This window comes from Cetorhinus maximus, chromosome 23 (genome assembly GCF_964194155.1).
Source record: "Cetorhinus maximus chromosome 23, sCetMax3.hap1.1, whole genome shotgun sequence".
NCBI lineage: Eukaryota > Metazoa > Chordata > Chondrichthyes > Lamniformes > Cetorhinidae > Cetorhinus > Cetorhinus maximus.
The window spans coordinates 40,236,812-40,263,505 of record NC_135901.1 but is presented as its reverse complement, the minus strand read 5'-3'; the positions used below and the strand labels follow the sequence as shown (position 1 = coordinate 40,263,505).

At 42.6% G+C, this 26,694-nt stretch overlaps 1 protein-coding gene and 1 gene segment (V, D, J or C); both read right to left on the bottom strand.

Moving 5' to 3' along the window:
- Window positions 1-26,694, bottom strand: part of LOC144698497 (uncharacterized) — a 757,701-nt gene that overhangs the window by 138,613 nt on the left and 592,394 nt on the right. The gene's annotated exons all lie outside the window — the stretch shown is intronic.
- LOC144698498 (Ig heavy chain C region-like) lies at window positions 888-25,223 on the bottom strand. The segment is given in 9 exon segments: window positions 888-1,529; window positions 1,979-2,299; window positions 5,798-6,115; window positions 6,232-6,537; window positions 10,185-10,499; window positions 22,959-22,999; window positions 24,195-24,238; window positions 24,341-24,621; window positions 25,136-25,223. Coding segments are annotated over 9 exon segments (2,097 nt in total).

Below are 26,694 nucleotides of genomic sequence, written 5' to 3'. Positions count from 1 at the left end.
AGGTCGCCGCCATCTTCACTAGGACAATTAGGGACGAAACATGGCCTTGCCAGCAACACGAAAACTACCCGAATGAATACTATAAAAAGAAACAGTTGATCGAGGAGAGAAGCCATTTAAAAACAGGGATAAGAATTTTCAAATTGTGTAGTTATTTGACTTGAAGCCAGCACAAGAGTGATGGTTAAATGGGGACATGCCGTGAATTGGGCCACCGGCTCAAGAATTTTGGATGATTTTAGTTTGGAAGCGGATGCGTGGGAATGGAGTGTATGGCAGGATTCAAAGATGATAGCTTTGTTATCCTCGAGGAGACAACCTGTACTCACCTAATATTGATTGTCTAGACATGCAGTGCAAAAGTGAGAAGCAGTGGAGAATACAGAGAATGGGCAGTGAGGTAGTGCTCGGTGGCATCAGCGGACAAGGGGGATACAGAATTGCGATTTCGAATGATGTTGTTGAGGGGCATCATCGGGTTGAAACATAGAAGACGAGTAAATAGTCAGAAGCTAGAAGACTCTCAATTGTAGGTGATTTTCCGGCTAGAATTGATTTATCAAAGTGAAACCATTCAAACATCAGTTTTGGTGAATGTTGGTCACTATATAGGTTGAGCGTAACTTCCTCCAATTTATTCAATCCGCCCTCTAGGTAAATACCTCATTGTGAAAGAGTAAATCACAGTAACTCCGAATGAACGCTGATGCTTTGTGTAAACTGCTTGAAAGCACCACAAGTATTTCTAAAGGTGGAGGAACAGACGCGTGTTACACATTTTGGATATTGGAGCATATATATCTTATACATTTGCTTCAAATTATTAATGATCACCACGAAGATATCACACACACACACAAACCATGAATAGGCAAGGCAGCAAGTTTTCATTTTGCTTTTATTGCAATCAGCTGTGCCACATACAGACAAACCAACCATTTTATGTATATCAAATAGCGTCACTAAACCCTTCATGAGTTTTTTGATAATTTGGCAACTTGTATAAAATGCGAACAATCGTTCGCTGCCCTGGAGGGTGATTGTGAGGTCAGATGATTGGGAGATTGGATGATTCGGATGTTGAAATTATTAGGAACCTCACAGCGGTGACATTTCTACAGGAAAGGCCTGGTCAATCATGGCGGGTTATGCACACGATTTAACACTGTCGTTTAGGACAAGCGAAACATTAACTGAAGTAGGTTTACCATTGTATTTATTAATACTTCGGATTAAGTTCCTCTCGAGGGACGGGTGGCCCAGTAAACAGGAGTAAGTGGTGCCAGTGTTCCACTCGGCCGCGGTGAGTCTCAATCTGCCGGCTATGGAGCTGGAACCATTTCCCTTCTCAGTCTCCGGTTGGCTTGGATGACCTGAATCCAGAATGGTGTCATTGGCCATCCAAGCGATGTAAATCTCAGCAGGATAAAAACCGGTGGCGAGACACACCAGCGTTGCCGTATTCTCAGTGTCGATCTCGTCCTCTGACGGAGGCAGAATGTAGACTTTGGGACTAATCATTGTGCCAACTGTAAAGAGAGAAATATACAAATACGTTTTAATCTGACTCTGTCTATTGTTTGGTCCTCACTATCCATTTTATTTTCTTGGAAATACCATATATTTGGAAATTTGGAATATTTCCTATCTCTGAGGTTTAAAGATCTTTTTCCTTGCACATGGTTGTCATTCATATTTTTTCTTTTGATCGGTTGCTTTGTGGTCCGATTTTTTTCCCCAAAGAGTTGGAGAAAGCACTTTAAAGAAATGCTGACATTGTTGAGGGTGGGGGGAGCAGCAGTTTCACATTTCTTACATTTTTTTTTACCATCGTCTTCATCAACGTGGTGACTGGTAGGACTCGCGATTGTATTTCATTGATTATACTAGCATTTAATTTTTGGTCTGTTTTTTAAAATTTTCGTTTGGGGCCACTGGCAATTGAACCAGTCCCTTAACGAGTGTTAACTGTGCTTACCCTTTAATTTCCTGGTTGAGCGTCTCTTTGGTGTTGGTAATTCACTTCCTTCTACGAGACAGACATATTCCACCCCACTGTCCCACTCTGCCGCAGTGACCGTCAGTTTGCTCACGATGACCGAATTGCTTCCACTCCACTCAGGATTCTGGGTCTCAACTCCTTCCGTTCTCATTCTCCCATCCACTTGCCAGGACACGCTGACGCTTTCTAAATCACTGTAAAGGATTTCACAAGCAATGGTCGCTGTCTTTTGAACCCATATCTCTTCAAACGGAGGGTTCAATATATTGACAGAAATGTCTGGCTCATAGCAATCAGCTGGAAAGAAAAGCGAATGGTTGTTTCAAGCTCTCATGTTGAAATCACGGATGACAACCACTGCAGAATGCTAAAAAATGTGAAACAGTACTTACTGAAATGCGATTGAGTTGTTATTATCCTGTTGCTGGTTGAGATAACATGATGCTGTGCTCTCCTAGACTTATTGTATTCATCCCTATGGCTTCCATGGATCACGTTCTGAATAATATTCTCTGCAATAGTTTCCACGGCTCGCCGATTACTCTGACAGGGACTGAATATTTTATTTTATTTGCGCTGATACTGGAGGTCGAACGCTGTCTAGTGGCCTGTAGGTGCCGGATTCTTTTCCCACTCATGTAACGTAATTAAAAGTTCCCTCTATTTATGAGCCAATTTTCCCAGGACTGATCAATGGTCGGACGCGTGCCCTGAACAAAACTTTGTAGATGTTCTGCATTATTTGACACCAAGTTCACTCTCTCACTCAGAGAGTGGAATGTTTTAGAGAGAGAAAAATACCGCCCAGGTTCGGTAGGGGTGCCGATGGAATTTTGAGTTTAAGCAAACAATTGTTTTGCAGAATATAAAGTGAGGAAATCTATCAGATTACCAGGATATACCTGGCCCAGAGATACTCAAAGTTTAAATTAGTGGCAATGGGCAGGTCTTCTATACTATCCGTGCATCGACAGCAATAACAGGGTCACCAACAAAAATGGGGCTTGGCAGGGGGGTGGGGGGGGGGGGGGGGTGGGGGGCGGTGGGGGGGGGGGGGGCGGTGGTGCTGTACTTTTAAAAATAATAAAATTCTGCTTCTGGTCAGGGAAATAAGAACGTAAGGAATCGGAGCAGCAGCAGGCCATTCGATCCCTGAAGGCTCGCCGGCCATTCATTACGATCGTGACCTTCGTCTCCATCTCCAGCTCCCCGCCAACTACACATATCATTTGATTCCCTGAAAGACCAGCATTTATCCAGATGTGACCACGTACTTGCATGTTGGGGTGTGTGATTTAATCACTTGCCAAATCTCCTCTCAATGTCCGCTTATCCAAGGAGAACAGCCCTTCCCTGTAGAGTCTACCTACATAATTGATTCCTTTAAGCCTGGAATAATTCTCACAATCCCTTTCTGCACTCTCTCGAAAGCCTTCACATTTTCCTAAGTTGTGGTGCCCAGAAATAGACACATTATAAAATACTGATTTGACCTAAACTGGAATAAAGTTTGAACGTGATCTCCTTGTTTTGGAACTCTCTGCCTCTGTTTGTACAGCCCTGGTTCTCATCCTTTAACCATTGTCCCCAGCTTCCCCGCGCTCATTTGCACAGGTATAAGGCCACGTCTCTCTGTTCCTGCTACCCCTTCGGAATTGCAGTCTTTAGTTTATATTGTCTCTCCTCATTTGGCAGCAAAATAAAATATTTGGAGGGAATGAGGAAATTTAAAAAAATAATAATGACTGACTGTAATAAAACGAGCCATCTCAATGAGTTTAAACAGCATAAAACGTGGCAACGAGAAGGAATTTTGCAACCAATTAACAGAAAATAGTGCCCGTGTTTTAAAGGGGCTGATTTCAACATTGCACAGCTCAGATCATCCTTCTAGCAAAGAAAATGGGATCTTTTAGATTATTTTCTAACGGTTTCCTTGTAACTATTTGAACCAACATGAGACGTTTAACTCTATCAGATAAACATTATTTTCCGGTATAAGATCTAACGGGGAAGGTCACTTTGAGTATCTCTGTCAAGTGTCCATTGTTTATCGTGCACAGAATGTGGGCTTTGCTGGCCGGGCCAGCATTTGTTGCCCATCCCTAACTGCCCTTGAGAAGATGATGCCTTCTTGAACCACTGCAGTCTATGTGGTGTAGGTACACCCACAGTGCTGTTAGGAAGGGAGTTCCAGGATTTTTACCAGCCGCAGTGAAGGAAACGACAAATATATTTCCAACTCAGGATTGTGTCTTGGAAATATATTGCCTTCCCTTCACTGTCGCCCGATCAAAATCCTGAAGCTCCCTTTTTCACAGCGCTGCGGGTAAACCTACACCACGTGGACTGCAGCGGTTCACCACCTTCTGAAGTGCAACTAGGGATGGGCAATAAGTGCTGGGCCAGACAGCGAAGACCACATTACGTTGTGAGTGGGTCAGCAGGGAGAGAGTGCATCAGCAGCCTATTTTACCGAGAATGCATCACAGCGCCCCGTCCACTCTTGCCATCAGCAGATGTGCAAACATGTCGACTCCGACGATGCCCCCTCATGTCGTAGGAGGGGCAAAGAAAGGGTCCCTCCTCAGTTACCGGATACGCCCGGACTACTGTACCTTCCACGAGTCACCGGTTCAGTGTGGTTACCCCAGTGAGGTAAAAGAGCCACACTGAGGGAACATTTTATCAGTCAGTTCATATTACAGTGCATAGATGCTCAGCGATCAGATGGAGCTCGAGCTTTAAGAGGCTGGGGCTGCGTCAGTCGCAGTATTTGCCCTCTTAATGCCATTGCTCACTATTGAGTTCTGTTCATCACCTCTCGAACCTGAGCCAATGGTTATGCTCCATGAACCCGCATATGCAGAAACTTCCAGCAAGTTATTATGCCCTGCATGAATCGCACCCTATTTTACCTCCATTCATTCCAAATTGGCACAAGGGTAGCTGCCTTAGATTGGGAATCAAACCATATACTATTCCTACTGCACAAACGTAGAGTCACTGAGGCCAATTATCAGAACCCAGTCACCACAGGTCAATATCAACGAAGTCAGCAAAGTGCAGAGATCCAGCCTCCCGAGAAATCTCAAAATTCCCGGCCAATCACTGAGGCGCTGGGCAATTATTGTGCAGGTTTTATTTTTGCCTTCACTTAAAAAAAACTATACCGCCAAAAATGAAAAAGTTGATCAAAGGAGATTAAATTGATCAAAATAAATGGACACTTGATTAGGTTCAGTCCATGAAGACGTTATTTGTCCAGCCCTGTGACTACTAATGCATTTGTTCAAGTAGGTTTCAAGATTAGACACATACAAAACTGCTTCAATTGTTCAACTCCCTGGTAACTGGCTGTTTCTGGTTATGAATTCACTGCTGAAAAGCAGTCTCTGTTGTGGTTTGCTAAAACAGAAATTAAAGAGTGAAGTGGACCGCGCAAAGTCTTAACCCCACAGTGTGGAACACAGTATCCCTTAAGGTGTGCTTAGCACCATCTAAATAAAGCGCTCATTACCAGAATACTGTGAAGTTAAGTCTCAGATATTCTTATCCTGCCCCTTATCATCACTGGATTCTCAAATTGCTTGTGGAGGCGGACATATTGAGTGCTGAGCATTGTACCATCTCGGTGCTGTCTGGGAGCTCGGGCCACATTAATTGGTTCCCATATGTTTTTTAGTCCCTGCAACCTAGATGAATGTGCTTGCTACTGTGCGCGTTCTTCGGTGTTGTTGTCGAATTAAGCACAAACTTTGACTGTGGAAATGCATACTGAGAAACCGTTTTTACCTTTCTTTTTGCTGATGGTCATATTTTCTGTGGATTGTGTTGGTGGGTGTGAGGTGGCACAGGTGTATCTTGCTCCTGACTTCCATTCCGCTTCAGGTAAAGTGAGGAGGCTCCTTGTGCTGAAGGTCTGGTCCTGTTCAAGGGCCGTGGAGAAACTGGTGATGTTCGATCTCAAAGCAGCTCCGTTCTTCTGCCACGAAATGGTTATTTTGTCCGGGTAGAATCCTCTTATCAAACAAGTGAGGGTTGCGGCTTTGGTACTTTGAATTTCTTCTGGTGATGGAGGCAAGAGCCGGAGATTTGGCTTCACTGGCTCCACTGTAACAGAAGTTCAACCACTGTTAGTCTTAACTCCATTGTCATTCCTAACGTATATATATATATATATATATATATATATATATATGTATATATGTACATATATATAACCTTACCTATTTTTCTCTTTCGTGTGCCTTTTGATACTGGAGTCGATGATAGATTGTCCCGTGCTGAACATGAGTATTCAGCCCCGCTCTCCCACTCTTCCACGCTGCTTGTCAAGCGGCTGATGGTCAGGTACTGGTTACCATCTTGGGTACCTGTTTCGATTTGAACACCTTCAGCCCTCACCTTTCCATTCACCCTCCAGGAGATCACAACCTCATTGGGAGATGTGGACACCACTTCACACACTAGGATGGCAGTTTTATTGATCCAAATATCTTCAACTGAGGGATCTCTGAGAAGTACTGTTATATCTATAAGTGAGCAACAAAAAATTACAATCACGTGGAGGCTTTAAAGCTGACGATTCTACTTATTTAACAAGAATTTTAATATCAGTAACAATCGTTTGTTTGGCAAATCAGGTCTTTCACTGGTTATTGTTGAACTTACATTGAATTCTGCTGTTTACGCGGATGTTGACATGAATCACAGTTTGAACTGTTTATTTAGACTGAGTGACAGGGAGCGGGAGAGAAATACAGAGTTACCGGGAGACTTTAAACCTTAACATAAAGAGAAAGAGAGAGAGAGAGAGAGGGAGAGAGAGAGAGAGATTGAGAGAGAGAGAGAGGGAGGGAGAGAGAGAGAGAGAGAGAGTGATAGAGAGAGCGAGAGAATTGAGAGAAAAATAATTGAGAGAGAGAGAAAGAGAAAGAAAGGGAAGCAGAAACGCAGGTGGAGAAAAATCAGTCTTAGCCAGATAAAGGCTAAAATATGGGAGAGAACGGCTGGGGCATAAAGAAGCGAGACAAACGAGAGGGAGGCAGAAAGAGAGAGGTACGGCAGAATTTTCAACCCCCGCTGGCAAGTGTAGGAGGGGATAACAATTCCCCCGGCTTGCCTTCCCGCCGCCCTCCCACCCGTAAACAAGTTGGTCACAAATTTACTGGGGAGAATGGTCGGCACTCGCCCGAATTGAGGCTCTTAAGTGGCAATTATTGACCACTTGGATGGAACTTTCTCCCCTCTCGATTGAGGTGTTTTGAGGAGGGGAGGGCACTTAATCCTGCGGGAAGGTGGTGTGTAAACACCCCGCCTTCAGCCTCATTGCTTGAGGGCGGAATGTTTGGGTTTGACATTCTCTCCTCTCCACCAATTGAGGCCATTGAATGAAAAACTAATAACCACTTAAGAATTTTGGTATGAATGGAGCTGTGGGCAGACCTGTCACCACGTGGAATGTAGGACATTTTAACGTTTACGGAGGCAGGTCGCCTTCAAGGCACTCAGTGACTGGTGGAGAGACCCAGGGTCATGAAGGGGGTGCCGCGCCGTGAGTCACCCCCAGCAGGCAAAACTCCTTCCACCATTCCTCAGGCCTGGGTCGCCCCTTTTCTACGTTGGACGATACGTCCCAAGGACATTACCTTCCATCACACTATCTTAGCACCACCATGCCCATTCTACACCGGACGCCCTCCCAAAGACTGCCAACCGCGGATGCGCGCTTCCTTCCACCCCAGCCTCGCAATAAGGACTTCTTAACCATTTCTGCACACCCCCGGCATCATCTCCCCTGCCAGCCGTGAAACACCCGACACTTAAATGACCCTGGAATCCGAGATTCAGAGTCTGTGGACTTTTTGTGTCCCCAGACCTGCCCACTGCTGCCGCTGGTGCTGCTGGGAAAACAGCACTGCCCCAATCAGATTGGCTAGCAGCTCCCTGAGGTGGAATATCCACCTGATTTCGAGACACAAATCCGGATCGAGCCAATGAATGCGCCTGATTCAGGGGCTGCAGTGATTGGCGGGTAGGTGGTCCAACCACCAACCTCCCCCGCTCTGACCCCACCGCCCCCCCCCCACCCCCCCCACCCCCCCCCCCCCCCCCCCCGCCACCCCCCCACCCCCAAACCCCGCCCAGCCCTCACACTTCACCCCAATTCTGTGGCTGACAGTACGGGAGTCTCCTGATCCGGAACTTCCTGCCAATGACTGGTTAATTCCACTGTCTCTTTCTCTGTCCTTCTTTCTCTCTGCTCCATTCATCCATTTCATCTTACATGCACATTTTTGTACCGATACCCAGCAGCAAATAGAATCCACTCTGGCAATTGGAACGATTATCTGAATGAGGCTTTACAGTTTGACCGATTTCGTTGAAAATATATCCGTTTACTCTAACTCTCTGTTCTATTTTGCCTGCAGAAATTTGGCGAATTCAGTGGGTAGGGTGTGTCAACATTTTTTTTCTTGTAATATCATAATAGGTTATAAGAACATGAGAACGAGGAGCAGGAGTTGGCAATTCAGCCCCTCGAGCCTGCCCCGCCATCCAATACGATCATGGCCGATCTCATTTTGGCCTCAACTCCAATTTCCCGCCCTCTCCCCATAACCTTTCAACCCATTAGTAATTAAAAATCTGTCTATCTCCTCCTTAAATTTATTCAGCATCCCGGCATCCACTGCACTCTGAGGTGGTGAATTCCAAAGGTTCACGACCCTTTGAGAAAAGTAATTCCTCCTCATCTCTGATTTAAAACTACCATCCCTTAGACTAAAACAATGGCCTCTCGTTCTAGAATGCCCCAGAAGGGGAATCATCTGCTCCACGTCTACTTTGTCTATCCCCTTTAGCATCTTATATACCTGAATAGATCTCCTGTCATCCTTCTAAACTCTAGCGCGTATAGGCCTAAACTGTTCAATCTCTCCTCATAAGCCCCACATCGTTGGAATCAATCTAGTGAACCTCCTTTGATCCGCCCAAGTGCAGCTATATCCTTCCTCAAGTAATGGTGAAACTGTGCACCATACCCCAGGTGTCGTTTCACCAATGCCTTGTACAGTTGCAACAAACTCTTCCCTGTTTTTATAATCTATTCTTTGAGCAATAAATGCCAAAATTCCATTTGCCTTCCTTATTACCTGCTGTACCTGAATACTAGCTTTCAGCGATTCATGCACGAGGACACCCAGATCCCTCTGCACTGAAGCATTCTTCAGTTTCTCTCCATTTAAACAATAAGTCACCTTTTTCTTCTTTCGACCAAAATGGATAACCTCACACTTATCCACATTAAACTCCCTCTGCCAAATTTCTGCCTATTCACTTAACCTGTCCATATCCAATTTTTAATTTCTTATTTCTTCATTGCAACTTACTTTCTCACCTCTTTTGGTATCATCTGCAAATTTGGTTATAGTACCTTCTATCTCTGAATCCAAGTTATTAGCACAGATTGTAAATAGTTGGGGCCCAAGGACCGAACCCCATGGCACCCCACTAGTTAAAGCTTGCTATCGAGGAAAAGACCCATTTATCCAGAATCTCTGCTTTCTGTTGGTTAGCCAATCCTTTATCCCAGCTAATATATTACCCCTAACTCCGTGTGATCTTATTTTGTGTATTAATCTTTTGTGCGGCACCTTATCAAAGGCCTTCTGGAAATCCAGATATATTACATCTTCAGGATTACCATTGTCCACATTGCTTGTCACATCTTCAAAGAACTCAATATGCTCAATGCTCAATGCAAGGTTATGCTCAATGTGCACATTAACCAGAGCATAACATTCATCAGAAGGCGCCATGGAAATGCCTTTTGCAAAATTCGCCCGACTGTGAGCACCATCCAGAACTTCAGGCATTGCCGGTGCAATAGAGAATGCTAGAGAGCAGCAGGAGACCATTCGGCCGTTCATGACACTCACTAGCTCTTTGAAAGAGCACCATCAAATGCATTGGTCAATGCTGCTGAAACTCTTCCAAAAACTTTTATTGTAGTGTTTCACTGCATCTGGATCTGTCACTGATCACACTCAGTGTTGCCTGTTCCAGGACTTTGAATCCGAAGAGATAAATTATTGCAATAACATCCCAATTAATCTGATGCTAATAAAGTAAGACTGTTTGACATCTGCAACCGTGTGAATTGGTTAGATTTCCTCACCTGACGTTGATCTAATTTCTTTCTGCTTGTTACTGTTGGTTGCGGAATGGGTCACTTTGCATCTGTACACGGAACCGCTGCTCCAATCCTGAAGAGGCACATTCAGGAGGCTCGTGGAGCTGAAGTCTCCTTTCGATGATTTAGCTGGGGGTGTAGTGGTAACTCCAGAGCGTATGGTGTTTCCGTTCTTCTGCCAGGTGACCCCAATGCTTTCTGGCTTGTAGTCGCTAATGAGGCAAAGCAGCTGCACAAAACCATTTGCTCTCAGCTCCGAAGTGGCATGGTAGAAGAGACTGATTATTGGAGGAGTCGGCCCTAAAATGAAAAAAATAACATCTTCGTTCATTTCCAAAATTACGATAAATCGTTTCCAACATCTTTCCAGCAGTATTCATCCCTCGGCCAACATCAAAATCAGATATTGCAGTCACAGGCTCATTATAGGAGTTTGGTGCGAGCAAATTAACTGCCGTGTTTCTAACAGTACAATGGCGTCTGCACTTCAAAAATAATCTCATAGTTTGTAAGGCGCTATGTGGTGTTCTAAGGACCTGGAAGACGCAATAGAAATTCACGTTTTTTCTCAATTACTTATTGGAATATTTGCGCTTGGTTAATTGCCATTTCTATTATTATCGTAGCAATGCAATGGAATGTGACATCAACTGAAATCTTATCTAAAATAGAGGCCAGATTCTTAAGATAATATGAATGACTCACGGCCCTGGTCTGCACCGGGTGCAACACAAATGGAGGACAGATCAGAGATTATTGTTATTATTATTATTATTATTATTGTTATCTTAATAACTGCAATTGAAACTTCACCGAACCGTTCACATAATACAATACAATTGCCTGGAATTTCCTTTCCTCATATCGGCGCACATATGAGAAGTTCACCGCTTTAGCGGGAGGGAACTGAACCACAAGTATTGGGAGTCAATTTATGCTTTAATCAGGAAGTTGCATTTCGCCTTCAAGGGCTCGGCAAAAGCCCATGTCCTCGATCCAACCCGACCCTGTAATAATGGAAATTTGGCTGTGTTCCCGGAACTTAGCAAACCGTTTATTTAGTTATTTAGGGCCGATATTAGCGGGCGTGGATTCTGCTCAGGATGGAATTCACATACCGGTAGTATCTATTTGAAATTTATTTTAATGATTTATCACCAGTGCCTGTTGCAGGTAGCTATGGAAATTGGAACTTTTCTCAAGCTATTTTATAAGAAGTACATTTTGGCAGAAAGTGATAAATCGGAGCAGATATGAAACTGATGCAGCATTATTGCTTGCATTTTTTATTTATGCTTATCAAAGCTGCCTGGGAGCAGCTATGGAGGTGGCTGCAGTGATGTTAAGTTAAATGTTAATGGTCCCCTTATACCGACTGGCCAGCAGAATGAAAAACAGGATGCCACCCAACATTCCTGCAGTCAGCTCCATATCTGCCCCCACTCAGCCTGTTATAAGCAGCACATGAGAATGGGAATATTGTCATAAAGGAACTCAGGTCATCAATAGCAATTCAAATATTGCTGAAAAAAGGAATTTTTTGTTGAAGCTTTTTGTCTTGCACTCATCAGGATAGTTCGCAAGAAATTACTACTCTCAGGGGAAACGACATATTTATACTGTATGACAAAACAGACGCACAAGATAGGAGCTCACCGTATTGCGGGTAATGTATTAGCATGGATTAAGGATTGACTATCACAGGGAGGACAAAGAATCGGCAATAAATGTTTTTATTTCAGGTTGGAAAACCACAAAGTTCAGTCCTAGGGCCTCAATTATTTACTATCAATATTAATTACTTGGAGTCGGGGCAGAGTGTGATATATCCAAATTTGCTGACGATATAAAATAGGTGGGAGGGCATGTTGTGATGAACGCATAAGCAATTGGCAAGGGAATATAGATGGGTTGAGTAAGTGGGAAAAACTTGCAGATAGAGCTTACTGCAGGAAAGTGTGAGGTTATGCACTTTGGTAGGAAGAAGCAACAGTCAGACTATTATTTAAATTGTTAGAGGCTCCTAAACGTGCAGCACAGATGGATCTAGGTGTTATAGAACAAATAACAAAGTAAAGTACAGCCCAGGAACAGGACCTTCGACCCTCCAAGCTTGCGCCGATCATATTGCCTGTCAAACTAAAACATTTTACACTTCCCGGTTCCATATCCCTCTATTCCCATCCTATTCATGTATTTGCCAAGCTGCCTTTTAAACATCACTATCGTACCTGCTTCCAGCACCTCCTCTGGCATCGAATTCCAGACACTCACTACCCTCTGGGTAAAAGGCTTGCCCCACACATCTCCTCTAAAGTTTTCTCCTCTCACCTTCAATCTATGTCCCCTAGTAATTGACACTTCCACCCTGGGAAAAAGCTTCTCACTATCTACTCTTTCCATGCCACTCATAATTTTGCAAACTTCTATCAAGTCGCCCCTCAATCTCCGTCGCTCTAGTGAGAACAATCCGAGTTTCTCCAACCTTTCCTCATATACAATAACCTCCAGACCAGGCAGCATCCTGCTAAACCTCCTCTGCACCCTCTCCACCGCCTCCATATCCTTCTGGTAATGTGTTGACCAGAATTGCACGCAATATTCCCAATGTGGCCTAACCAAGGTTCTATACAGCTGCATCATGACTTCCAGGCTTTTAGACTCAATAAACCTGCTGATGAAGGCAAGCATGCCATATTCCATATGCCTTCCTGACTACCTTATCCAACTGCGTTGCCACTTTCAGTGGCCTGTGGGTCTGTACACCCAGATCCCTCTGCCTGTCGATTCACTCAAAGTTTCTGACAGTTACTGTATATTTCCTACCTGTATTAGACCTTCCAAAATGCATTACCTCGCATTTGTCTTGATTAAACTCCATGTGCCATTTCTCCACCCAAGTCTCCAACCAATCTTTATCACATTGTGTCCTTTGACTCTCTTCACTATCTGCAACTCCTCCAACCTTAGTGTCGTCTGCAAACTTACTGATTAGCACAGTAACATTTTCCTCCAAATCATTTACGTATCCTACAAACAGCCAATGTCCCAGCACTGATCCCTGTGTAAATCCACCAATCACATCTCTCCATTCAGAAAAGCACCCTTCCCCTGCTACCCTCTGTCTTCTATGACCAAGCCAATTCTTTATCCATCTTCCCAGCTCACATCTGATCCCGTGCGACTTTACCTTCTGTACCAGTCTGCCATGAGGGACCTTGTCAAAGGCCTTACTGAAATCTATGTAGATAGCATCCACCGCCCTTCCATCATCGATCATCTTTGTCACTTCCTCGAAACACTCGGTCAAGTTAGTGAGACACGACCTTCCCTTCAAAAAACCATGCTGCCTTTCACTAATACACCTATTTGCTTCCAAATGGCAGTAAATCCTGTCACGAAGAATCTTCTCCAATAATTTCCCTACCATTCACCGGTAAGGCTCGCCAGCCTGTAATTTCTTGGATTATCACTGCTACCCTTCTTAAACAATGGAACAACATTGTGCATGAAACACAAAAACAAAGTTATCAAACAGGTGCAACAGATGATTAATAAGGCAAATGGATTTTGGTCTGTATTGCTAGGGGGTTAAAGTTTAAAAATAGGAAGTCTTTTTACAACTGTGGAGGGGGTTGGTGAGGCCGCACCTGGAGCACTGTCTACAGTTTCGGTTCCTGATGTTCAGAGAATCACTGAATCACACAGTGCAGAAGGGGCCCTTCGGCCCATCGACTCTGCACTGACACGTGAGAAACACCTGATCTACCTACCTAATCCCATTTACCAGCACTTGGCCCATAGCCTTAAATGTAATGACGTGCCAAGTGCTCATCCAGGAACTTTTTATAGGATGTGAGGCAACCCGCCTCCACCACCCTCCCAGTCAGCGCATTCCAGACCGTCACAACCCTCTGGGTAAAAATGTTTTTCCTCACATCCCCCCTAAGCCTCCTGCCCCTCACTATGAACTTATGTCCCTTCGTGACTGACCCTTCAACTAAGGGGAACAGCTGCTCCCTATCCACCCTGTATATGCACCTCATAATCTTGTACATCTCGATCAGGTCGCCCCTCAGTGTTCTCTGCTCCAACGAACACAAACCAAGTCTCTCCAACCTCTCTTCATAACTTAAGTGTTTCATCCCAGGCATCATCCTGGTGAATCTCCTCTGCACCCCCTCCACTGCAATCACATCCTCCCTATAATGTAGCGACCAGAACTGCACACATTACTCCAGCTGTGGCCTCACCGAGGTTCTATACAACTCCAAGATGTCCTCCCTAGTTTTGTAATCTATGCCTTGATTGATAAAGGCAAGTGTCCTATTATGCCTTTTTCACCACCCGACGAACATGCCCCTCTGCCTTCAGACATCTAGGGACACACACGCCAAGGCCTCTTTGTTCCTAAGAACTTCCTCGTGTCATGCCTTTCATTGGAATTCTTCCTTGTCAAATTACTCCTTCCAAAGTGTATCACCTCATACTTTTCAGGGTTAACTCCCATCCGCCACTTATCTGCCCATTTGACCATCCCGTCTATATATTCCTGTAGCCCAAGGCACTCAACCTCACTGTTAAACATCTGGCCAATCTTTGTGTCATCCGCAAACTCACTAATCCTACCCCCCCCACCCCCCCCCCCCCACATAGTTTTATATGTCGTTTATATGAATGATAAATAAAAGGGGACCCAGCACACATCCCTGTGGTATGCCAACGGACGCTGGCTTCCAGTCACTAAACCATCCTTCCGTCATCACCCTCTGTCTCCAACAACTAAGCTAATTTTGAATCCACCTTATCAAATTACCGGTATCCCATGTTCATTTGCTGTCTGTATAAATCTCCCATGTGGGACCTTGTCAAAGGATTTGCTGAAATCCACATAAACTACATCAACTGCAGTACCCTCATCTACACGCCTGGTCCCCTCCTCAAAAAATTGAAGCAAATTTGTTAGGCATGGCCTCCCTCTGACAAAGCCATGCTACCTATCCCTGTTCAAGCCTTACCTCTCCAAGTGTAGATCGGTTCTCTCCATCAGATTTTTCTCCAATAGTTTCCCTACCGTTGACGTGAGACTCACTGGTCTGCAGTTTCCTTGCTTATCTCCACACCCCTTCTTCAATAGCGGAACCACATTCGCTGTTCTCCAGTGCTAAGGCACATCCCCCATGGCCAGAGAGGAATTAAAAATTTGGGTCAGAGACCTGCCTCCCTCAGCACTTTGGGACATAAATCATCTGGACCTGGATGTTTGTCCACTTTTAAGCCTGCCAACAACTCCAATATCTTGTCACTCCCTATGTCAATTTGCTTAAGGACCTCGCAATCTCTCTCCATTAGTTGGAAATCTTCATCCTCACTCTCTTGGGTGAAGACGGATGAGAAGTATTCATTCAACACATTTAAGAAAGGAAGAACTGGCATTGAAGGCAGTTCGAAAGATATTCACTGGGCTGATTCATGGGTTGAAGGGATTGACTTATCACGAATGGCTAAACAGTTTCGCCTTTGTCCATTAGAGTTTCGAAGAATGAGGGTTAACTTATTGAAACGAACAAAATCCTGAGGGGGCTTAGCAGGGTAGGCGTTGAGAAAATATTTCCACCACTGGGGAATCTAAAACTAGGGTACATGGTTAGAGAATAAAGGGACAATCATTTGAAACTGAGATGCAAAGGAATTTATTCTCTTAGAGGGTAATGAATGTCTGGAATTCTTTACCCCAGAGTGTTGTGGAGCCTAGGTCACTGAAAGTACTTAAAGACGAGATGGATAGGTTTTTGAAATATCGGGAAGTTGAGAGCTATGAGGAGCTGGCACGAAAGAGGAGTTGTGGCCTGGGGCAGATCAGCCATGATTTTAATGAATGGCGGGGCAGTCTTGAGAGGCCAAATGGCCTACTCATGCTATTTGTTTTGTTCATAAGAGTTTGCTGATTGGTTGGAAAATGGCTCTGATTGGTAGAGGCGTTACCGCGGAGGATGCACAAGCATCAAGCTTACATAGAGAGCAAATGGCTCGGGCCCGATTTAGGGGTTTTATGATACGGTAAATTTTATAGCGCATGAAACTTTAAGAGTCCCAACGCCTGTTTTGAGCATTGTGGATTGACCTGCAGCAAACCGTGACTGTCAGCACTTGTTAATTTATGACTGAACTGTTGTCAGTGCCGTAGGTCCAATATTTCTTCACTTTTGCCATGCCAAGTAGTGATTGTCAAATATTCAACGTACATTGATTCTTTCTCTGTCATTTCCCATTTAAACCCGGCCCCTCGGCGATGTTATCTGAAACCACACCATTAATTTTCACCTATATGATGACGATTCTGAATTCTACCCCACCACCACCTTTATCTACTCCTCCAATGTCATGAAATTGCCAGACTGTTTGCCCGACATTCAGTCCTAGATTAACAGTAATTTCACCCAACTAAATATCGTGAATGCGGAAGTCATGATCTTCAGAACCAGCTGCATATTCCATTCCCTTGAGGCCGGTTCCACCCCTCTGTCTGTCTTTGGCTGAGGCTGTATTAGACTCTTTGCCACTTTGGTGTAATTATTTGACCCCAAGACCAGTTTCTGACCATGTATTTGCTCCATTGCTCAGACAGTCTATTTGAATCTCAGGAAGATCTCCCCACTCCGCTCACACTTCTCCACAATCTATGTTGCAGCTTCATTCATACCTGTATTCCCTTTAGATTTGGCTATTCCAATGCACTTGTAGCGAATATCCCACATTCTATCCTCAGTGAACTTTAGGTCATCCAAAACTACTGCCCGTTTATTAATCGTGCTAAGTACTATTCACCAATCAACTTCTGCTTGCTCAACGGCATTGTGCCCCGTTAAACCAAAGCATTGATTTTTAAATTCCCATCAACACGTGGTCTTGTTCATCCCACACCCTGTAAACTCATCCAGCTCTGTAACTTTCCAAAAATGTGGGCCTGCCAAATAAAGCTTCTCCGATTTAAATTGCACCCCCGGCCGCCCTATGGAACAAGCGCTGGAATTCCTTCCCCAAACTTCACCCCTTATCCAGCGTTTTTTTTTTAACCAAACATTAGGCCATTCTCCTTATTATCGCCTTATGTATCTCATCGGTTTGGCTCTTAAGACTCCTCTGAAGTGCATTGGGACGTTTCATTGCGCTGAAGGTAATGTAAGTCCAAGTTTTGTTTGTTAACTGCTATCGATAACCTGTTTTACCTTTAATGTTCATGGAGCAATATGGTTTTGTACCTTTATCTGGAAACATTTTCAAACAAAATTTTCTGAAATAATGGGATTTATAGTCGACAGCAAAATAGAATTGTGGCCACACTCAAATCATTCCTGATATTATCAAATGGGGGAACATGATGAAGCGGCCCATCAGCTCACTCCAAATCTGTTTGTTCACATCGGCTAACGATAACAATCCAAGTACATCTAAGTTGCTTCATAATTTAAATTCTGTGTCACATAGCTTATTTCCTCTCTGCCCTTTCTAAGATTTTAACATCATCCCTTAACTGCAGTTCACATAATTAGGCACATTATTCCAACTGATTCTTAAGCACTATTCTTACTGTTATGACACAACTGTGGATAAAGGCTAACCTTTAAAATCTCAGAGGGAAACTTTAAACAACTGTCATTACCGATATTTTCATTTGGTGCGTTTGAGATGCAACTCTGAATTCAGAAATGAACCCCCCAACCCTTCAGTGGTTTTTATATCAAACTAAATGATACATTTATGAATAGACAACAAGGCATTAAACACATAAACATTTCTACAAATTATTATCATAACTTATAACAAATTCCCAAATTAATTTCCAAGAAGGCAGAAGTAGCCAATAGACTTAACCAGACGCCAGGCAAAGCAATTTCATCTTATAAATTCAAAATGAGTTTCCTTTCAAGTTGGTTCCTTTGCAGGCAGTTGTAGGCTTACAGCCTTTGACCTAACATGCCTCTGGCTTCAACACAGAGAACTCTTATGCATATACCGAGCCTTCCCCTTTGAATGCAATTTTTCATTCTATCACCAGGTCTTTTGAACGCATTTTACAATACCAATTTTGTTAGTAATATAAACATTGCTTTGTTTCTCTTGGCTAAGTGCAAGTTTTCCTCCGCTTCTCGAATGCTGCATTCAACAAAATGCAAATACACCCTAGCATACTGTTTACATCTCAAAACTACTATGCATTAAAGCAGGCAGGCAAGCTGGCTTTAGTCCAATTAACACACACAGACTAAAGCCCTATTTAAAAAACAATTACAATACGCAGATTAATATTTCTTCCTGACATTTTAAGTTTAGCATAACCTTATTACTTTATGTTTTAAGAAACAACTGCAAATGTCTGCTCCCTTCAAATATCACTGTGCATGCGGCCCCAGGTCACTCGGTTCACCTTGTCCACCGACTAAGAACTGCTTATTTAGTTTTTGTTACAATTTCTCATTCATCCATCAAAAACGTATACCACAACACTTCCCTGCATTAAACAGAACCCGCCATGCATCAACCCAGTTGGCCAGTCAGACTACGTTCCCGCAGCTCTTTATTATATTTACACGTTGCGTGCCATCTGCAATCTTTGAAATTCTGCCACGTATCTCTGTGTCCAGGTCATTAATATGTACCAGAAAGAACAATAGTCCTCAAACCGCCCCGGGCTGACACCGGGTACTTGATTCCAATCGGGAACAATAATTCAGAACCATTATTCAGTGACTTCTATCCCTTCCCAAATCTGTATTCAGCCTCCGTTTTAACCCCGTGGGCTTTAATTTTGGTGCTTAAAAAAACAATATATGGGGGTCCATATACCCAGCATCACCTGCGCTGAGCTCAACAACTGCCTCTGTTATACAATAAAAAACTCAGCCAAGTTAGTTAAACATGATTTTCCTTTAACAAACTCCGTTTGCTGGTAACTATTGAACTGTAGTTGAGTATCAATTAATTTTGTCCGCATTATTGTCTGTACAGTTTTCCCCATTTCTAATGCTGGGCTGACTGGCGGCATTTCTCAAGTTTATTACTCTCCGCTTTGTGGGCCCGGGTGCAACATTTTTGGAGCACCCAGTCTTCCGGGACCACTCTCATATCTAAGGAGATTTGGAAGGCAGTGCTGATAGCTTTAACTGTTTCGTCACTTGTTTCTATCAACATTCCATCCGTCCAAGTGATTTTTTTTCAATTTAATTACTGCCAACATTGTAAACAACATTTTTTATATATTGAATCTCTTCCGTTTCCCTAGTGCCCCCTAGCTTGCTGTGACATTGGCAGAGTTCCGCGTTTTTTTTTCAGTGAAGGCACATGTAAACAATTTATTTTTGCCTCTGCCGTGCCCTCTACTGCCATAACAATATCTGTTTCGCCCCCTATTTATCCTCACCGTTCCTTTGACTATCTTACTGTTAGGTGCTCATAAAAAACACGTTATAAAACACTTTGAGTTTCCTTTTTATTTTAAAGGCAAATATATTCACATACATTGCCACTATTATTCCATTTTTCTCGTTCGCGCTTTACTTTATATGCTCAACTTTCTTCTTTACTTGTGAAACATACATTTCCAATAAGCCTTGCAATTCTGCATCTTGTTAATTTATACGTTTAGTCATTCATGGAGCTCCAGCTTGACGTTCTTCCCTTTCGTTTCATGGAAATGTGCCTACACTGTGACCGAGCTATTCCCTCTTTAAAGATCTCTCATTATACGTTTTTGGTTTTAACTATCAATTCATGATTCCAATCAGCCTGTGTCAGGCACATTAACATATCATTGATAATGTTTCACAATTTTATATGTATTTCTTTCTCATTTTCTAGGAGAATTTTTCACGCACTTGTGCTTTAATGTTAGTAGTTTAGAGGAAATAGCATTAAATAAAGGGTGGTTTTTATTCCTAGAGTCCTCTCTCTGTATTGGATCGTTTGGGCTCTCTCGCTGCGATAAGAAAACATTACATTGCTGTCCTGTCATTCGTTGCCACAAAACGTTCCTTGGCTAACCAGTAAGAATAAGAAACTAGTTACACAGTGGCACAAGACAAATGGGAAGATACGATTTGAAAATAGATGAAGAATGAGATTTACTTCGAGAAGATGAAAAAAAAACAAAAAACAAACACATTGATAAACACGGGATTTGTCTCGGCTGTAAACAAAATACTTTCATGGAGATTGAATGTTAGAAGGGAATAGTGTGGACGAGTTCAAATGTGAGAACGTTAAGTTGAAATTGGAAAAAAAAATAAACTAAAATAAAACCCAGCAAGAGGTAATTGATGGCACATAGCCTAGAATATCGATAACAGACAAAGAGCAGATGGTTTATCGAGAAACGTACAGATATATTTGGATTGAACGTGTGCCCGAGACATGGAGTGTTAGCAATGCAATTTAATTATTTGAGCAGTGGTAAAGGAATACACAGGATAAGGGTGCAGCAAATAATGCTAAGTCATCTTCTGGAGTCATAAAGCTGAAGGAAATTAGCACTATTTATGGGCCTGGATGTGTTAGAGTGAAATGTGCAAACAAACATTCCTCAGATATGTCGGGAAGATAACATGGGCAAAGTTGGGAAGGGTTTGGATATGTTAGATGATTATGGTAGCCGAAAAAAGTGGAAAATTCAGAGAAAAATAAAATGCATCACAAATTACAGTTGATGAAAGTGTACAAAACTGGGTAAATATTGATACATGTCTACAAAAATAAAAGAGGGAGTGCTGAAATGGGGATGAGGAAGTGAACAAATTAATCAGCTGCATAATTATCGTCAATGCAAGTCTTAAATTCACAATCCTTTGCCAAGTTGAAAAAACTTTCTAAAATGATTTCCCTCTGATGTTGGGAATGTGAATATTATTGAAGTATATATTAAAACCATTGTTTTGCCCGCTGATTTGTCAGCAAGCAATGATATCCAGCTACAGATCTCCTTTTCCAATTTCAGGGAATTACGTATAGCGTTTGAGCTTCCTCGTTACATTATTCGACAAAGGATTAAAAACATTTTATTATAAATAAATTAATGCCTGTTAAATGCCGCGGACAGACTAAGCGGTACAGGACGTAACAGCTCAAGGGAAAGGTGACAGTTTTAATATGGTTTAAATTGGGGAGCACCAGTTGCAGCGAGAGGGAATTCTATGGGTGGAACAACCTGTATGACACCAGGTAATGGAAGCAGTTCTAGTTTACCGCCGCGCGTTTTATTTTTCTGCTTTTATCGAATGTTGCACTTTTCTATTAATGACTGCTCCATCTCTGCAGCGATTCCCTTCAACCTCAGCAATGCTCCTAGTCCAGTCTGCGTATCGCCCTTCCTTTTCATTGTTAATGTGTTAAAGGTTCATCTCTGCCGATAGCGGAAATCGGGCAGAAGCGGATCAGTGGCTATTATGCGCAGCGCCTGATGTAAAGCCCATTGCAATCAGTGAAACATAACATCAGACGCTGCTTTAAACAGGCGGCCGAGCCAAAACCGCCAGTTTTTGCACTACCACCAGGGACGGATTTCCAGCCCTCAGAACCCAAATTAACAAATTTCTTCTTCAAATAAAGTAAGGCAATGAACGGTTTAACAGACCAAGTGTGGGAAAAGACTTCAACATTCTCAATAAAGCTTTAAGTAAGGGAGGGGGCGGGGGTGGGAGCTCTTATTTTTTTTTCCATGCATAGAATTTAAAAGAAAATATAATTGGAACATTGTAACCCGCTGTTGTTTCAAAGTTCCTGTTCATCCTAATCATACACACAGAGCGCCGCTATTTGCTGAAATACGGGTCTGGGAGACTGGTTTCCATGGAAACATGATTCCCATAGAATTGCAGTCCAGGGGTAAAATTTGCTGTCGTTGGTAATACAACACCACCTGATAGCGAATCGGGAGTCAGTGTTTCACCTTATACGGTCTACTTTCCACTGAGGTTCACAGAACCACATTTCAATCTCTTTTAGGAAACTCGACTGGTTTCCCTGTCGTTTTTCCTTGATGACAGCTTAAAACCATGATATTGTAGTCCAAGTCAATCGAGGAGGGGAAAGCTGGCGGTTGTAAAATAGGTGTCTGAATCTCTAGCGCACCTTTAACGCCACTGGGACAGACCTTTGTCATGCCCAGTGATTCACTTTCTAGGTCACTGACTTGTGCTCTTAAATCAAAAGTCACAAATCTCCTGGTGCGATTGGACAACGATTTTTCAGGGTCTGTGCCGATATTAACGTAAATCTTTGTCATAGAGAACGATAAAGGTTTTAGAGGGAGTAATATATTGTAAGCTGTGTTTTATAAAATAAAAGGATGCATTCTTTACTTGTTTTCAGAAATCATTCCTCACTGCAAAATTGTATTAATTTTTCGGATTAGAAATGTTGTCTCTACTTTGTGAAGGAACAGATCAGTAAGGAGGAACTTTGCAAATCTGGTTCCGTTTTAAGTATTAAAAAATTCACCATCTTTCTGAACAACTATCTTAAGTGTTATGTGACAGATAAGTTATATACCTAGAACCAATTTCACTATATTCTCGAACAAAATATCTTTTGAAATAACAAAGTTCTAAGCCCGTTCTAAGTTGACCGACAATCAATCTAATCAGGACCTGGAAAGCAGCTACGAACATCACAAACCTGCTTCAGCCGATTTTAATGAGAATATTGATTCTTCTTATCCTCTATGTACAAAATCTTAGTGGCAAAGTGGAAAGAAAGGTCACTTACCAGAGTTCACAGTCAGCACCGTGCCAGCCCCATCATCGTAGCTGCAGTAATACCCACACAGTCAGTCAGCTCCCAGTCAGCCCAGTTCAAAAAGTGTCAACGAAGAATAATTTGCTAATAAATATCCCAAAGCAAGACGGATCCAAGAACATTTTGCATACTTTTTATTCATTAATAAATCTTTATTTTCTGTCAGTTTCTGTACGTGCCGATAGTTCGTATGAGCAATGTGAATTTTTGTAACACTGAAAAAGACAATCCAGTGTTTCAATGTTACTGGGAATGCGGATAGATTCCAACCAAAAGCCGATCAGGAACTGATTTCAACCTCTGTGCATCAAGAGATCAAGTGTAAGAAAGTCGATTATTCAGCCATATTCATGAGTAGTAAAGTAAATAACTGTCGGGGAGGTTTGCGCTGTGGCCCGAGTCACTGTGTCACTGCAGCTACACATCAATTCACCCCAACGCAATAAATCCATTGTCCAAAACATTACAAAAAATCCGTCAAATATTCAAGAAATTGATTGAAAAATGTAGCAAATTGTTGCCTTTAAGTTAGGATCCTATAGATGCCTATAATTCTCACCCACTCGAAAAATCCTGGCGAATCTAAAGTGTTCCATTATGAAGATGACATTTATAAAATCTATAAAATTACCACCTAAATAACAAGAAAAAAAGCCTCTAATATACCAGGCACTGTCTGACGAAGATAATAAATATTTAGCCATGAGATATCTTAGCCACTCAGAAAGTGATATCTGTTCGCTTTGCCTTAAGAGGTGTGGGGAAGTTTGTGTATTATGGGAATCCAGGATTCATCACTGTGGCACTGCAGTCACACAGTCATAGAGATCAGTGCAAAAAGGTCGCACGTGCAGTAATACAAGTCTCTCAGTTTTGATGTAAACAGCAATCTGTATACACATCACGATGTTGGTTTTTCAAACCTTTTATAACTAAACGTGTTACCCCTCCAAATCACTGAGTAACCAATAAGTTGCTGCTAAACCCGTTGAGAAATGGTGACTTTGTTCTTACTTTTAAAACAGAATCTCTGCTGGTAGTTTGTGTATTACAGGAACCGTCTTCTCGATTGCTGTGGCTGCAGTAGTATGTACACAGTGGTACAGCCCAGTACACAAATAGGTTCACTTCCGAGACTGTAAATTGAACAACCGCACTTCAAATCCGCATTCTCACTGCGGGGATTTCTGATCCTGAAACTCTCACCAGTTATTTACACATCTCCGCCGGTCTAAGATGGGAATCCGTGGCTGCAAAGTGAAGGTTTGAGTGAAAAGAGCGAAACAATTCGTATTTCATTCAACAGAAGATTCGAGCGTGTTCTTGTGTGAGTGGAAGCTCAAACTCATTACTGTGTTGCCATAGTAAGCTTTGCAGTAAAACGTGGCACTGTCTTCAACTGTCAGGTCATTGATTCGCAGGGAAAATGAGTTGCTTCCCTTGTTGACTGATTCAACATATCGGCCGCCAATGGTTATCTGTTCCCGATTTGTCGCTCCCGGGTTTTTCCGGTACCATGATGTACAGCACAAGCTATAGCTAGCGTCCCTTAGGACGCAGTTGATTGTCAAGGATTCGCCTGTCTCTTTCGTTGCCGTTGTTGGTGTTTGGTCCACCCGTACACTGAAGGCATCTGAATGGTTAAAAAAAATAAAATAAATATTATATGTAATAAATAAATAAATATTGCAGGTCTGAAACAACAGAAAAACCTATATGCAAGGGAAAATACACAATGTGGGCGCAGCCGCATAACTGTATCCAGTTAACACATTTATTTCAATGAAAAGCACTTACTTGGTAACCAGGTTAAAAGAAGCGAAAGGCAGAAAATATTCATTGTTTCTTCACCAGTGTGGAAAACATAAGCGGAACGAACTCTCGACCTCAACACCCACTGTTCTGTGTAATGGTGTGTCGCAGAACACCGACCTTATAAACTTCAAGAGGCTGGGCGAATTTGCATAGGGCGGAGTGATAGACCATTAGCAATGTGCGTTGTTGGCGGTTTGCCATAGGTTAGGTTATAACTCTAATATCCACAGTGTGTATGTGTAAGATGCACAATTCCCACGCCATAAAATCACTCGACTTCACCCCTGTCTCCGCTCACCTTGTGCTGAACACTTCACCCTTGCCTTCGTTACCTCTAGATTCGATTATTTCAACCCACTCCTGTCTCCCAGATTCTACCCACTGTAAACTTGAGGTAACATAAAACTCTGGCGACCTCATCTTATCTCACAGCAAGTCCCATTCCCCCATAACCCCTTTGTTCACTAACTGACATTTAATTCTGGCCAAGCAACCATTGATTTAATATTCTAATCCTTGTTTTCACAACCCTCCATGGCCTTGCCCCTTTCTACATCTGCACTCTCCTCCAACCTCAAAACCCTCCAAGATATCTCTGCCTTTTTTTTCTGGCCCCTTGAAAACTCCCAACTTTAATTGCTCCACATTTGGTGACCATGCCATCAGCTGCCTGGGCCAAAAACTCTGAGATGCAATCGTTACAATTCTCCGCCTTTCTGCCTTGTTTTCTCCGTTTAAGACATTAATTAAAACTAACTGTTTGACGAAGCTTTTGGTAATCTGACCCAGTGTCTCTTTTTGCGTTTTGCTGTCATTCTTTATTTAATACAGCACTGGGGAAGCGCCTTAGGCCGATGAAGGACGCTACATTAGTACTTTTAAAAAACTGTTTTTGTTGTTATTACCGCGACGAGAGCTTTCCGAAAGGTGTACGCAACTTAAGAAATAGCCTTTAATATTTAGAAGACCAAACGGAAATGGTTAATACGCGATAAAGAGCGAATAAGTGGGAGGTGAAATTCAGTGCCAATACGTTTGAGATGATGCAGGTTGTAAAAGACACGCTGGAAAAGATACTCGGAAAGGAAATTAGCTCGGTTTTGGGGCAGAGTACAGAGCGTAAATAATGTTGGCTCTCCAATATGGTATGGACCTTGACGCTTTAAAAATTGTGCAAAACATTTTCTGTTGCTTTATTCATTCACAGGATACGGTGCCTCTGGCAAAACTAAGATTTACTGACTGTCCCTAATTGCCCCTGGGATGTGTTGCTGAGCCTCTTGCTTGACAGGGATTACTTACTTGATAATTTCAGAGAGCAGTAAAAAGTCAGTTACATTGTTGGATATTTGGGCTTTTGTGTATGTGAGACCGGGTGAGAATAGTAGGCATCATTCCCTAATGGACATTATAAAACGAAAGGGCCGGCCTCTATAACAATCCGGTAGTTTCATGTCAACTTTGCCTATCGTAGCGTTTTAATTGCAGCTTTATTAAATTTGCTGAACTTTAATTCCAAAGTGGCTGCTTTGGTATTTGAACTTATGCTCCTGTATTATTAGGCCTGCCTTCTGGCCTATTTGTTCTGTAGCATAATCACTCTGCCGCTATTCCTGATGACTAGAACGATGCCAGGTATGACGATATGTAAATAGGAATAAAAGAAACAATGAACTTGCTCATTTTCCTTTTAAAAAAGCTTACATTATGAGTCGATAAAACAAACTGTTTAAAAATGTCAAAGAATGGGAAGGATAGATAAATGGAAGTAGAACGTTATTAATGGTTAAGGGATCAAGAAGAGGACAATATTAAATTTGAGAGATTTTAAGAATTGATCGAGTGTAAAGTATTCATACGGAAAGTTGTGGGGCTGCAAGATTTACGAGCA